This window comes from Bufo gargarizans, chromosome 1 (genome assembly GCF_014858855.1).
Source record: "Bufo gargarizans isolate SCDJY-AF-19 chromosome 1, ASM1485885v1, whole genome shotgun sequence".
Classification (NCBI taxonomy): domain Eukaryota; kingdom Metazoa; phylum Chordata; class Amphibia; order Anura; family Bufonidae; genus Bufo; species Bufo gargarizans.
Genome location: NC_058080.1, coordinates 346,156,563 through 346,172,604, shown reverse-complemented (window position 1 = coordinate 346,172,604; position 16,042 = coordinate 346,156,563). Strand labels below are relative to the sequence as shown.

General features: G+C 39.4%; 1 protein-coding gene across 2 annotated transcripts in view; it reads left to right on the top strand.

The window, feature by feature from the left end:
* The window catches only part of KDM4B (lysine demethylase 4B), a 157,073-nt gene extending 143,198 nt beyond the window's left edge, over nucleotides 1–13,875 (top strand). For both annotated transcript variants that reach the window (XM_044306685.1, XM_044306692.1), the window contains exon 22: nucleotides 11,465–13,875. In XM_044306685.1, coding sequence (XP_044162620.1) covers nucleotides 11,465–11,623 — 159 coding nt within the window. In that variant the 3' untranslated portion in view covers nucleotides 11,624–13,875. The remainder of the gene's footprint in view (nucleotides 1–11,464) is intronic.
* Nucleotides 13,876–16,042: the final 2,167 nt, after the last annotated feature.

The window sequence follows — 16,042 nt, the reverse complement described above, 5'->3', positions numbered from 1 at the left end:
GAAGTAAACTGCCGCAAGATTGGGATGAACGGGCCAGCGCATGCGCATTAAACGCTCTGCTCCCTCTGCCCTAGTGGGTAATGGAGTGCGCAGGCGCGAGGATTATGTTGAACGGCACAGGTGCCAGATTTGTCAATGACGGGAGGATGGAATCTGAAGAACCTAGGGCGGGCCAGAGGGGTGAAAGGGGAGGGGTTAGATTTGAACAGCGACGTGGGGCATGGGCACCGGCCGCATAAACGCCACCCTTGGGCACCTTCAGAACCTAATTAGCATATGGAATAAAGGCATTTTTACGAGAAAATAGGTGATGGACAGCAATATGAAAGGTAAGATTATAATATGGGGAATGTAATGGATATCACGATGTTTGTGGTGTATAATGGTCATTTTAGGTGAAAGACTCCCTTTAAGGTCCTGGAGTGGCGTAGATCGAAAATCTTTGGAGGGAGCTGAAACTCAATGTAGCCCAGCGACAGCCCCGAAACCTGAAAGATCTGGAGAAGATCTGTATGGAGGAGTGGGCCAAAACCCCTGCTACAGGTTGTGCAAACGTGGTCCAGGACTAAAGGAAACATCTGACCTCTGTAATTGCAAACAAAGGTTTCTGTAACCAATATCAAGTTAAGCATTTGATACAATAGAAAAACTGATTTCATGCAATAAAAAGCAAATTTATTATTTAAAAATCATATAATGTGATTTTCAGGATTTTTTCAGTTGAAGAGTACCTACGATAACAATTACAGACCCCTCCATTCTTTGTAGGTGGGAAAACTTGCAAACCCCGCCAGTGTATCAAATACTTATTTTCCCCAATGTAGACTATACTGATAAAGAGGAAATCATGAGGACATACAGAAATCCCAGGGAACCATTGATGATAAAAGGCCATACAGTGCTCTTATTTGCTGACTACTTGACGGTGGTGACCCATTTACTGTATCTGTTCTGGCATCTTCTAAAGGAAAATTAAATTTCAGTTAGTCTACCCAGCAATCCTTAAGGATGCTCCTGCACCTGACTGTTGCGGTACGCAAAACACAAATCCCATAATGCAAACAAGAATAGAATGCGTTCTATAGTTTTGCAGGTGCCACGGAATGAACATATGGATGTGGACAGCAGTGTGCTTTCCGCATATTTTGTGATCCTATGAAGTGAATGGGTCCGAACCCAACCTGCAAATAACGCTGATCAGATCAGGACCAAAAATATGTTTGTGTGCATGCGTTTTTTTGCCACTTATTCTGCAGAGGAACCTGCAGAAGTATGTGACCTGACCGATCTCCTTCGCAGTCTTCAAAAGCTCTAGCTTCTCAGCTGGACTGGGATTTTCTCAATCTGGAGAAACATTATATGGAGAAAAAAAACAAAGCCCTAAAACCCGACACAAGTCAAACAGGCCAAGGGCCCTAAAGGAAGGGTTTATGTGCCACTCATAATCATGGAGTTTTTTTGGTAACATTTTGTATCGATTGAATGGTTATAGGTTTCACCTCTTTCCTAAGTCATAATTTGAACTATGTAGCAGTTCTTTCTTTGTGAAATATCTATTGTATAACTCATATGTAAGGGTGGGCGCTTGGATTTAGATAGTAACTTCTGTTGGTGACTTGATTATCCAATAGTTTTGGGTTAATATCATTCTGTGGTCTGAAGAAATGTAGTGACTTTGAGGTAGTAATTCTAGAACAGCCATAATTGCGGTTTAATTGAAGATGGCTCTTTGCACACAGGTCACATGCATAATGAAAGTGGAATATAAAAGGGGTGTGGGACTCCTAATAAGAAGATAAAGCTACTACAACATCTGAAGCACTTGGGTGCCAATATGGCTTACTTGCAGGAGACACATCTAAAGAAATTGGATTGTCTGAGGATGTGCAAATTGTGGGTTTGAGCAGTGTATTAATCTCCTGCAGGGAATAAAACACATGCGTGTTACTTTTGATTCCTAGAAATCTCACTCATAAAGTACAGTTTGTTGATATGGAGGTGAGGATGTTACATGTTCATTTCATTATCCCTATTGCAGCTAGAGGATAATTCTTTGCACAACCCATTTTAGGATGCCCATACATAGGGTTGCTGAACTAATTATTTCACTTGTGAATTACTGCTAAGTGCAGTGGTTTCACTGTGTAGGCGAAGCATATAGTTGCTATGTGCTTTACCTGCCCCTGCAGTTAAATTTGACAATTATCAGTAATATGCACACAGCAAAATGATGTTTCCAGGCTGAAAAACCCGAAAATTGTAGTCTTCTGACAGGGGTTAATTTTTTTTATTTAATTTTCTTCTATAACTCCTTAAGGACTGGGCTCATTTTCACCTTAAGTACCAGGCCATTTTTTGCAAATCTGACCAGTGTCACTTTATGTGGTGATAACTTTAAAACGCTTTGACTTATCCAGGCCATTCTGAGATTTTTTTCATTACATATTGTACTTCATGACACTGGTAAAACGGAGTAAAAAAAATTTCATTTTTATTTCTAAAAAAATTCCAAATTTTACCAAAAATTTGGAAAAATTTGCAAATTTCCAAGGTTCAATTTCTCTACTTCTATAATAGTAATACCTCATTCCCAATATGTCTACTTCATGTTTGGATCATTTGGGGAATTACATTGTATTTTTTGGGGACGTTACAAGACTTGAAGTTTTGAAGCAAATTTTAAAATTTCTGACCTTGTCAAAAACCCACTTTTTAAGGACTAGTTCAGGTCTGAAGTCATATTGTGAGGCTTGCATAATAGAAACCACCCAAAAATGACCCCATTCTAGAAACTACACCCCTCAAGGTATTCAAAACTGATTTGACAAACGTTGTTAACCCTTTAGGTGTTCCACAAGAGTTAATGGCAAATGGAGATGAAATATAAGAATTTCAATTTTTTTTTGTCAAATTTTCCATTTTAATCCATTAACAGCCAAACAAAAATCTATATTTATTGCCCTGATTCTGTAGTTTTCAGAAACACCCCATATGTGGTCGTAAACTACTGTACGGGCACACGGTAGGGCATAGAGAGAAAGGAGCGCTGTGTGGTTTTTGGAAGGCAGATTTTTCTGGACTGGTTTATTTACACCATGTCCCATTTGAAGCCCCCCTGATTCACCCCTAGAGTAGAAACTCCATAAAAGTGACCCCATTTTGGAAACTACGGGATAAGGTGGCAGTTTTGTTGGCACTATTTGTAGGGTACATATGATTTCTGGTTGCTCTATATTACATTTTTGTGAGGCAAGGTTACCAAAAATAGAAATGCTGAAATTTCATCTCCATTTGCCATAAACTGTTGAGGAGCACCTAAAGGGTTAATAAAGTTTGTAAAATCAGTTTTGAATACCTTTAAAGGGTGTAGTTTCTTAGATGGGGTCACTTTTATGGAGTTTCTACTCTAGGGGTGCATCAGGGGTTCTTCAAATGGGACATGGTGCCAAAAAACAAAGGTAATCAAAATCTACCTTCCAGAAACCATACGGCGTTCCTTTTCCTTCTGCACCCTGCCGTTTGGTCATACAGCAATTTGCGACCACATATGGGGTGTTTCTGTAAACTGCAGAATCAGGGTAATATTAAGTTTTGTTTGGCTGTTAACTCTTGCTTTGTTATTGGAAAAAAACGTATTAAAATGGAAAATTTGCCAAAAAATAGCTGTTTTGGCACCATTTTTCTTTTATTTTTTTAACAGTGTTCATCTGAGGGGTTAGATCATGGGATATTTTTTATAGAGCAGATTCTTATGGACGCGGTGATACTTAATATGTCTATTTTTAAAATGTTTTTAGGTTTTACACTGTTTTATCCTTTTTTATATTAAAAAAAAACATTTTAGTATCCCTAGTCTGTCAGTTTTTTTTTTTTGTTTTTTTTAGCCGATTATCTTAGGTAGGGGCTCATTTTTTGCGGGATGAGAGGACGTTTTATGGGCTCAATTTTAGGGGGCATATGACTTTTTGATCGCTTGCTATTACACTTTTTTTTTTTTTTTTTTTATGTAAGGTGACCAAAAATACCTTCCCCCTCCTGTGACACACTCTTTTTTTGGGGACCACACCTGGAAAGTGTTGGCCAGGGACGATCCTGGCGCCTCCAGTTCCCGAGGTACTCCGGCCTGCTTTTTCCCGGTCAGAAAAGATCAGGGCCTTGAGGACTGCCTTATAGAACTGGAGGAATTTCCCTGTGTTACCAGCGCTCCGGGACAGCACAAAAGAGTTGTACAAGACAACCTGTACCAAGTAGACCGCAACTTTTTTGTACCATGCCCGGGTTTGGCGCATGGCATTATATGGCTTGAGGACTTGATCCGAGAGATCAACTACTCCCATATACCGATCGACGATACAACCAGGCTTGAAGACCGTTGCTGCGGTACCTCGCACAGGGACAGGGGTGATGCAGTTACCGTGAAGTGTTGACAGTACAAGGACATTCCTCTTCTCCTTGTATCTGACCAGCAACAGGTTTCCACTGGTAAGGGCATGGGTTTCGCCCCTGGGGATAGGTACCTGGAGGGGGTGGGTAGGGAGGCCGCGTTGATTTTTCTGCCCGGTCACACAAGCGGACGTGGATCTGGTGGCGAGGGACTGGAACAAGGGGGATACTAGTATAAAAGTTATCCACGTACAGGTGGTAACCCTTATCTAGAAGTGGGTACATAAGGTCCCCCACAAGTTTCCCGCTAACACCCAGAGTGGGAGGACATTCTGGGGGTTCAATACAGGAATCTCGCCCCTTGTACACACGAAACTTGCAAGTGCACCCTGAAGTACTCTCACAAAGTTTGTACAGCTTCACGCCATACCTCGCCCGCTTTGAGGGAACATACTGGCGGAAAAGGAGTCTCCCCTTGAAAGCAATTTCACAAGCGGACCCAGAAATGCCAGTGTGAAAGTAGCCTAAACTAACAAAAAAAAAAAGAAAATCCCCAAAAGTGTAAAAAATAAAATATAAAATTATGGATTCAAACGTGCTGATCAGCGGTATGAGGTGGGGGATGCGCTAACCAAAGCCGGACACGTGCAAAAAATGTGTGTGTGGGGGGGGGGGGGGGGGGGCAAGCTTCAGCACCCCTGGTGGGGGTCTAGGGTCATTCAGCTGTGAGCCGATCCACAAAAAAAAAACCTCACAGTACAGCCGAGGTCCTCTCTCTCTCCTGCTCCACGGCAGGCACCTTGTTCCGATCACCGCCCGGCGATGATCGGAAATACACAGGGTGTACAGGTACACCCTGTGTACTTAACAGGTTAATAAACACTACTTTAAATACTTTATAATCCTTTTAGCATTTAGATTTTTTACGGGACACTGCCATCCACATCTGTTATCACTTCTTAACAGTCTATAAATGAATATTCTGTGTATTTTTGTAATTTTACATTTCTTTGGACTTTTACCATGGCCAACATTATTTTCATAGACCATTTTTCTGGACAAGGGAGGGAAGGGGGATGACTGACTCAATTAGAATATCATGCGTTAAACTCATAAATGCAGTTCTTTTCTGTGGGTATCTTTATCTGGGCCTATCAAGAGAACAATGTAGTAGTCATTCTGTCCACTGCTGCTGTGAGGGAAAGATGTTATCCAGTAGTATAATAGTACATGTAGAATTGGGATAATTGATTCTACATGTTCTATTATATTACTAGATAACATATTTTCCTCACAGCAGCAGTAATCTGACAATCTATATAGGAGTTTATTTCTGTAGGCACTTTGGGGGTCATTTGCGAAGCTGAAATATGCCTATATTAGGCGTATTAGAGGCGCAGATTGCAGCGCAACAATTCCTTGCGCCACAGTCTGCGACCTTCACTCTCTCACGCCAGGTCTAAAAAAAATAGGAGTGGCAGGGAGAGGACGGCCAGCAGGCCAGTCTCATTTACCATTTTCTACGCCTGTTTCTACGCGTAGAAAAAGGTCTAAAAATGTAAGACTACTCTGAAATGGTGGATCCTGCCAAAGTTATGAAGAGGCTCAAGCCTCTCCATAATTTCAGTGGATTCACCGTCAGGTATAGGGTTTATTAAGACCAGCGTCTAAAATTCTGGCCTTAGTAAATAACCCTCTTTTGTGTACAGAAAATCATGAGTATTGAAAAGCTATCAATTTGTGAGGGCGTTTTCTCATCTGCCGATTTGATGGAGATTTTGGATGGTAAAATAGTGCGTTAAAAAAAAAAATATCTCTGATATACTTCTCCTTTGATTCGCTCATAACATTGGCTTCAGACAGTTCATCAAAATGGAAAACGTGAAAGCAACTTGAGGTTCTGAAATGAAAGGAAATGTGTCATCGAAAATTTTATCTGCCAGTTAAAACCGGATAGCAACATAAATCTTTTTTTCCTTTCTTCTTTTTTTTTTCTAATCTGTTTTTATTTTCTGAATGCAGATTTTTTTCAATTCTCTTTCTGAACATTTTCCAAATGCTTTAACAGCATTCAGAAAGCATTTGGAAAAATGCTTTACAGCAACCCCATGAGCCATAGACACAGTGATGGGAGCGTTTTCTAGGCATGCTCTGTGAACTGTGCAGAGGTGATTATAGAAGGAAAGACTAGATAAGCTGTGACAATCACCTATTTTTAATGGTGATTTCTGTCTTATATATATGTCGCAGGGAAATGATGAAAATGGAGATTTGATCAGATCCCTAAGGGAAATTATGAAAATGGAGATTTGATAAAAATCTGTTGCACGCAATATGTGAAGATACAGTAGGAGAAGGATATGGATCGAAAATATGCTATTTATGCCAAAAATGCTGCAAAACACCTGAAAAGATCAGCTGAAAAAATGAAAAGTTTATTTGAAGAAATTTAAAAAGACGTGTTAGTGGATTCCACAGTTTTGGTATATGTACCTAAGGTAGCTAGAGGCCCATTAGATGGAAATAACATTGTGGGGGTCGTATTAGATATAAAAAATAATTTATACCAAATTGGTACCTCAGTTGGAATTATAAAAGATTGGCTACCTAGACACGCTCTTCAAATAGCTACTACAACATTTACCGAAACAGTTCCCCAAACTAACCTAAGTCTGCGTGAGATTGCAGGAGAATTATCCTTATTTGGAGGTCAAGGATTTAAGAAGTGTTCTTGTGAACAATCTAAAATACAATGTAAAACAAAAAGATGTGCCTATAAAAAAAGTAACATACTTTGTAACTCAAGATGCCACAAATCGACAACGTGTTTTAATAAAAATGAATTAACAATATTTATTACATTCGCTAAAAATGTTTAACCCCTTAAGGACGCAGGGCGTATCGGTACGCCCTATTTCCCGAGTCCTTAAGGACTCAGGGCGTACCGGTACGTCCTGACTTTAAATGCAGATTCCGGCGCCGCGGGGGTTAATGGAAACGGGATGCCGGCTGAAATCATTCAGCCGGCATCCTGTGACAACGCCAGGGGGGGTCATGTGACCCCCCCCTATCGGCGATCGCCGCAAACCGCAGGTCAATTCAGACCTGCGGTTTGCTGCGCTTTTTGCAGTTTCTGACCCCTGCGGTCCCTGACCGCGGGGATCAGAAACTTTAGTGTACCTCAAATATAGATTTTACCTCCCCCCTGCACCCCTGCATGATTTTTGGCCGGCGGGTGGTGCAGGGGGGGGAGTTGTGGGCGGTGCGGGAGGCGGGCGGTGCGGCAGGCGGGATCGCGATCCCCTGCCCGCCTCCCCTTGAAAATTCGTTGGTGTAGAGTGGGTATACCAGGGTGCCAGCACATTGCTGGCACCGTGGTATAAACGGCTGACATCGGTGATGCGATGTCAGCCGTTTAACCCTTTCCATACAGCGGTCCGTACGGACCGCTGTATGGAAAAAGTTAACACTAAGAAGTAGCTCCCTCCCTCTCCCATCGGGGGGCTGCAGTGCCTTTGCAGCCCCCCGAATGGAGAGGGAGAGAGCTCCCAGGCAGCCCCCCGAAGCCCCGTCCTTACCCTTCCCCGTCTGCGCAGTTCTGACCACTACTGAGCAGACGGGGAAGGTTCCCATGGCAACAGGACGCCGTCTCAGGCATCCTGCTGTCCATGGTTCTGAACAGATCTGTGCTGAAAGCATAGATCTGTTCAGACAAAGTGTAAGTAAAATACAGTACTGTACAATATATATTGTACTGTACTGTATTATACAGACATCAGACCCACTGGATCTTCAAGAACCAAGTGGGTCTGGGTCAAAAAAAAAGTGAAAAAAAAGTAAAAATCAAAAAAAAAACATTTATCACTGAATAAAAATGAAAAAAATAAAATTCCCTACACATGTTTGGTATCGCCGCGTCCGTAATGACCTGATCTATAAAACAGTCATGTTACTTTCCCCGCACGGTGAACGCCATAAAAAAAAAAAAAAAAAAACTATTAGGAAATTGAAATTTTGCCCACCTTACTTCCCAAAAAAGGTAATAAAAGTGATCAAAAAAGTCGCATGTACGCCAAAATAGTACCAAATTAATTGCCAAAATAATTGCCAAAAAACTGAAAAAACTATGGCTCTCAGACTATGGAAACACTAAAACATGATTTTTTTGCTTCAAAAATAAAATCATTGTGTAAAACTTAAATAAATAAAGCAAAGTATACATATTAGGTATCGCCGCGTCCGTATCGACCGGCTCTATAAAAATATGACATGACCTAACCCCTCAGGTGACCACCGTAAAAAAATAAAAATAAAAACGGTGTAAAAAAAGCCATTTTGTCATCTTACGTCACAATAAAGTGTAATAGCAAGCGATTAAAAAGTCATGTGCACCCCAAAATAGGGCCAATCAAACGTCATCTCATCCCGCAAAAAATGAGACCCTACTTAAAATAATCGCCCAAAAACTGAAAAAACTATGGTTCTTAGACTATGGAGACACTAAAACATTTTTTTTGTTTTAAAAATGGTCATTGTGTAAAACTTACATAAATAAAAAAAAATTGTATACATATTAGGTATCGCCGCGTCCGTGACAACCTGCTCTATAAAATTACCACATGATCTAACCTGTCAGATGAATGTTGTAAATAACAAAAAAAAAAAAAACGTGCCAAAAAATCTATTTCTTATTACCTTGCCACATATAAAAGTGTAATATAGAGCAACCAAAAAACATATGTACCCTAAACTAGTACCAACAAAACTGCCACCCTATCCCCTAGTTTCTAAAATGGGGTCACTTTTTTGGAGTTTATACTCTGGGGGTGCATCAGGGGGGCTTCAAATGGGACATGGTGTCAAAAAAAACAGTCCAGCAAAATCTGCCTTCCAAAAACCGTATGGCATTCCTTTCCTTCTGCGCCCTGCCGTTTGCCCGTACAGCGGTTTACGAACACATATGGGGTGTTTCTGTAAACTACAGAATCAGGGCCATAAATAATGAGTTTTGTTTGGCTGTTAACCCTTGCTTTGTAATTGGAAAAAAAATATTAAAATGGAAAATCTTCCAAAAAAGTGAAATTTTGAAATTGTATCTCTATTTTCCATTAAATCTTGTGCAACACCTAAAGGGTTAACAAAGTTTGTAAAATCAGTTTTGAATACCTTGAGGGGTGTAGTTTCTTAGATGGGGTCACTTTTATGGAGTTTCTACTCTAGGGGTGCATCAGGGGGGCTTCAAATGGGACATGGTGTCAAAAAACCAGTCCAGCAAAATCTGCCTTCCAAAAACCAAACGGCGCACCTCTCACTCTACGCCCTGCTGTGTGGCCGTACAGTAGTTTACGGCCACATATGGGGTGTTTCTGTAAACTACAGAATCTGGGCCATAAATAATGAGTTTTGTTTGGCTGTTAACCCTTGCTTTGTAACTGGAAAAAAAATATTAAAATAGAAAATCTGCCAAAAAAGTGAAATTTTGAAATTGTATCTCTATTTTCCATTAAATCTTGTGCAACATCTAAAGGGTTAACAAAGTTTCTAAAATCAGTTTTGAATACCTTCAGGGGTGTAGTTTCTTAGATGGGGTCACTTTTATGGAGTTTCTACTCTAGGGGTGCATCAGGGGCTTCAAATGGGACATGGTGTCAAAAAAACTGTCCGGCAAAATCTGCCTTCCAAAAACCATACGGCGCACCTTTCACTCTACGCCCCGCTGTGTGCCCGTACAGTAGTTTACGGCCACATATGGGGTGTTTCTGTAAACGGCAGAGTCAGGGCAATAAAGATACAGTCTTGTTTGGCTGTTAACCCTTGCTTCGTTAGTGGAAAAAATGGGTTAAAATGGAAAATTAGGCAAAAAAATGAAATTCTCAAATTTCATCCCCATTTGCCAATAACTCTTGTGCAACACCTAAAGGGTTAACAAAGTTTGTAAAATCAGTTTTGAATACCTTGAGGGGTGTAGTTTATAGAATGGGGTCATTTTTGGGCGGTTTCTATTATGTAAGCCTCGCAAAGTGACTTCAGAGCTGTAGTGGTCCCTAAAAATTGGGTTTTTGTAAATTTCAGAAAAATGTCAAGATTTGCTTCTAAACTTCTAAGCCTTGTAACATCCCCAAAAAATAAAATATCATTCCCAAAATGCTACAAACATGAAGTACACATATGGGGAATGTAAAGTCATCACAATTTTTGGGGGTATTACTATGTATTACAGAAGTAGAGAAACTGAAACTTTGAAATTTGCTAATTTTTCTAAATTTTTGGTAAATATGGTATTTTTTATGCAAAAAAATTCACTTTTTTGACCCAATTTTAGCAGTGTCATGAAGTACAATATGTGACGAAAAAACAATCTCAGAACGGCCTGGGTAAGTCAAAGCGTTTTAAAGTTATGAGCACTTAAAGTTACACTGGTCAGATTTGCAAAAAATGGCCAAGTCCTTAAGGTGAAATAGGGCTGAGTCCTTAAGGGGTTAACGTTTCACTAAAAAATATCCTTTGTTTTTTAAAAAATATCAGTACCTATTTCTTACAATATTATTTCATATTATTATTATTAATAATAATATTATCAAAAATATTAAACTTTTCACTAAAACAGTTAAGGGATTTGATGATCAAATCACTCACTTTCTTTAGGGAACATCATCTTCCATGAATCTCCCTTAGGGATTTGATCAAATCTCCATTTTCATAATTTCCCTGCGACATATACACAGAGACAGAGGTGATATCATTACAGGCACGATTAGAATGAAAGATAAGTAGGTAACTGCAGCAAGCTGTTTTGGCAGAGAACAGTCTGCCGTAGTTCTCCGGATCCGTCATTTCCGGATTCTAGATCCAGCCACAACCCGGCAAATATGCTGAGAATCAGACGGACAGTAATGTGTGAAAAATGCAGAGTTTATGGTTTTTGTTTAAATATAGATACACAACAGAAAAACTTTTTTTACACAATAGGTTATTTTCTGATGACTCATTTACTTTAACATGGCAAAAAAGCATTATTAATACTTTACACTCATGTAAATATTATTTACACTTACGTCTTGTTGCTTTTTATTTTCCCAAGTCTGTCAGTACTGGAGCTGCTTTGAACGACACAGAGGACCCGCAAATGAACAAGCGTCCAAGGGTCACAAGTCCAACGAATGAAGAGCCTGATAATCAAACTTTATTTCACTTGAACGAGACTAGTGTAGGCAATCTTACCCAGCCTGCTGGCTTTTAGGGACCTTGCCATCCATATACTGTGAACATTATGTTGACAATGTGCTTTCTATATTTCAAACTCAAGAATGGATCCGGGCACCTCTCAGGCATTTACAGATCAGAGATGTCAGAAGAATTCTGCACAGCAGTGTAATGGGCCAAATGCTGCTGCCATAAACATAAGCTGAGGACATGAATTCTCTCGGTGCTATGGTGAAACTGCATTACGATCTTCTCTCTCTATTTTTCAACCTTTTCAAGAAACATTTCAGAATAGCTTTAAATTAACAAGAAGAGAGAAATGAAATCTGATTTTATTTAATATCTTGGTAAAAACAACAACTTTGAAATACATTTGAATACCTTTTTAAGTCATGGTTCATCTGATTGTGATACCTGGGAACTGATATGAAACAGTGTTGTCATGAATTGTTTACTACCACATTTTAGAAGAGATTGTTTTTTCTATTCCTCTCAAATTACTACACATGTGTTGAAAAGGACTGGTGTTTGGAGGATTTAAGTCTGCATATGCAAGCAATGTCCTTGTGTAATCATGCATGTTTTTTTTTTTTCCTTTCCTGAGTCACATGGTGTTGGGATTCATGGACAGTTCTTCTGAGAACCTTAATGTATATTGTAAAGTGTAATGAATGCTCAGGAGCTTTGCAGTCTACTGCATGTCCTCATGTTTTATTAGTTAGGGATACATGCATTTTCTTTGTGTCATGGTGTTTTATTTTGTGCACTAATCATAATTGTTTCTTGACAAATGTGCTGTATTATCATGCCCTCTTTTGTAATTAATTCAAAATAAATCAAGGCACTGGATACCATTTCAATTAAAAATTGTGTACTTTCATTATTATTATTATTATTATGGCCTAATACACTTTATTAGTGTATGTTCACATGGGATACACACTGTGGATTTTCCACTGCGATATTGCTGGCAGAAAATCTGCACCATTTACATTAGCAGGAAAGTGCATGAGATTTTTATGAAATTTTATCCACATGCTGTGGAATTAAATGCCTTGGAAATTGAAAAACGGTGTGGATTTAAAATCCACAACATGTCAATTTATGTTGCAGCTTTTAACCCCATTCTGACAGCCTAATTGTGCAAAACTGACCTGTGTCATTCTGTGGTAATTCCTTTGGAAAGCCATTCTGCCATTATTCTTTCGTTGCACATCGTACTTCATGTTAGTGGTAAATTTGCGCCTATGTGTCACCTTTATTTATGAATTCTGAAATTTTACAGAAAATTCTGCAAAAATTTGAAGCATTTTTTCACATTTTCAAGAAAATACCAAAAGGACCTTTTCAGTTCTGAAGTAAGTTTGAGGGGCCTACATAATAGAAGCCATCCATAGGTGACCACATTTTAGAAACTACACCCCACAAGTTATTCAAAACGGAGTTTAAATCTTTAAGATATTCCATGAAAAAAAGGTTTATTATTTTTTATTATAAAAGGTTTTAACAGCAAAAAAATACCTCATTGTTAATTATTGAAAGCTAGGTTCACAACTCACCTCCTCAGGCAGCACTCCCTGTGTAATGCAGAGCTTCACAGAAACCCAGGGGTGACTCCCAGATGCAGTGAATCAAATTGTTTGCATGGGCAAAGAATCCAGAATGTCATTAGTAGTAAAATCCTGTAAGCTTTATTTCTTCAATAATTAAAATCCAGATGGGCACATCGTTTAACACTGAAGCGTTTTGGACTATAGTGTAGCCCTTAGTCGTAGCATGTATGTTGGGGCAATGTCCCCAAATATATACGCATAGGATAATTGGTAAACCACATCACACTTCTCCCCTGACAGCACAGGGAATACTGAATAATAATAATTGCACCAGATGCCATGGCAGGGAAGGAGTTAAAAACAGCAGAATGTTAGATGAAACAGAAGCAAAACCACATATATCATACAGCAAACTCATTAGTACCAGTACAACAAATCTGAACAATGATTCACACCATGGGCCTTCACTGTCCAGTTTAAATATCCTGTATGCTTCACATGTTAGCAAAAGGTTTTTTTTCCAGTTCCATACATGTTGGAGTTTATTAAAGGGGTTATCTTGGAATTTGATATTGATGACCTATATTTAGGATTCGAGTGAATGAGGCCGAGTTGCAATACCAAGCGCAGCCACTATGCAGTGTATTGTGCTGTAAAATTGACCCAAAAAAAACAACAAAAAAAAACAACACAGAACTAAAATCCCTAATTCCACATTTTACCCGGTACACTCCAGTGTTCCAGCTATGGATGGCTTTCAGGCAACAGTCATGGATCGATTGAAGGGACTTTATACATCGCCAACAGACATACCACATAATATATCTTCAAATAAACAACGAGCAATGAAGCATCTGAAAGATAACATACATCATCAGCTGGAAAGCAAACAAAGGAGGTTCAGTTGTTTTGGATGGTGCTTTGTGTGATAGAGAAACTAAATATATGTTTAATGACTCTAAAACGTATTGCAACAACTGACCCTGCTCCTTGCATCAATATTTCAGAGGAATCCTTGTTAATGGTGTTGTACTTGGTCTCACTGATATAAAGCAACGAGATCGTATTCCAGTATGGTTTACCAAATCGCGCAAAAATGTTTCTTCTAACTTTCAACCCTATAGTTTTTCAGATAGGATCTGTAACTGAAAATCTAGGGGAATGGTTTGATGATCTTTTGCAACCCTTGGTTACACAGGTACCTGGTTATTTAAAGATTCTAAGAATGTGCTAAAGATCATGAATTCTGAACCATGGTCATGTTATTCTAGCTGGTTGACCTGTAATATTATGTCCTTATATTCATCTATCCCCCATGACCAGCTCTGGTGGCACTTAGTGACCATCTCACTCGATATAGCACCTTTTCTCTGGACCTTAGACAATATATCTTTGATGTAACTTTTTTTTAAATGCCTTATTTTGCATTTGATGAGGTATTCTATCTCCAGGTGCTTGGATGTCCCATGGGAGTTAAATGTTCACCCTTTATTGTAAATTTATGTTGCTTGATGGGAGGAGCATATCTTCTATAGGGATCATAATCCATTCCTTATCGTTATTGCATGGTATAAAAAATAGTTAGACTGTATGCTCCTCATTTGGTAGGGGCATTGGAGGCATTTGGAGAGTAAAATCCTTTCTGGATTATCTGAATGAAAATAACCTACAACTAACATAACATCACTAAGTCTCTTCTATAACATTTCTAGACATAACAGGAAGATGGCACTTCAGGCACCATTAACTATTACCTGTTCGTAAACCCATATCAGGCAACTCCATTTTACATGCCATGAACAGTCACCCAGGCACACCATCAACAGTTTACCCATAGGGGTGTATATTCAAGTAGTCAGAACATGCTCTAATCCTGAGTAACTAAGTACTTTATCTGCTCATATCTCTGGGTTGGTACCAGATAGCGTTATGGGCTTTGTTTGGCTTGAAAGCTTTCAGACAATACCAGAATGACAGAAATATGTTAAGTACATGGGAAGGTATCACTGATTGATAGAAATCGGGATGCTGTGAATACAACTGAAAGTAAAAGCAGGTTTTACATACGCTTCTATTTCTAACAGTGATTTCTCCTCTGTTGCTTGGAATTTAGCTGTCATATTTAGGGTTGTCACAATACCAAAATTTAGATTTGATTTCGATACCATAAAAAAGTATTGAGATACTCTATACCATTCAATACCACGTGAAAAAAATAAAACACCAAAAAACCCACATGCGTTCTGCATTTTATGGAACGTCCGGCTTGTTATGCTATCCACCGCATAAGAGATATTTTAGTAGTTCGCACTTTTTTGGACATGGTGAATATGTTTATTTTTTTTATTGTTTATATATTTTATATGTAAAATTAGGAAAGGGGGTGATTTAAACTTGTAGTAGTTTATTTTTTTTAAATTTTTTTTTACTTACTATTAGCCCCCTTAGAGGCTAGAACCTGGGATCTTTTAATCCCTTGTCCTATTCACCCCAATACAGATCTATTAGGGTGAATAGGACTTCATACTCTCCCTGCTGCCCTTTGCTTTGTGCACACGGCAGCAGAGAGCTTACCATGGCAGCCAGGGCCTCAGTAGCATCCTGGCTGCCATGGTAACCGATCGGAGCCCTGCAATTACACTGCTGGGGCTCCGATCAGAAGCTACCACTGCACCACCAATGAAGAGGGGAGGGGACCCTGTTGCCACTGCCACCAATCAATATAACAATGGGGGGGGATGTCTGTGGCCACTGCCAGTAGTTATAATACTGGGGGGTTGAGGGTGCACTGTGCCACCAATGAATATAATTAACACATTAACTTAAGTGTAGGCAGCGGTATCACATACCCGACACCCGCCCGCTTCGAAATGGCGCTGCGATGCCTGACAATTAATCCCTCA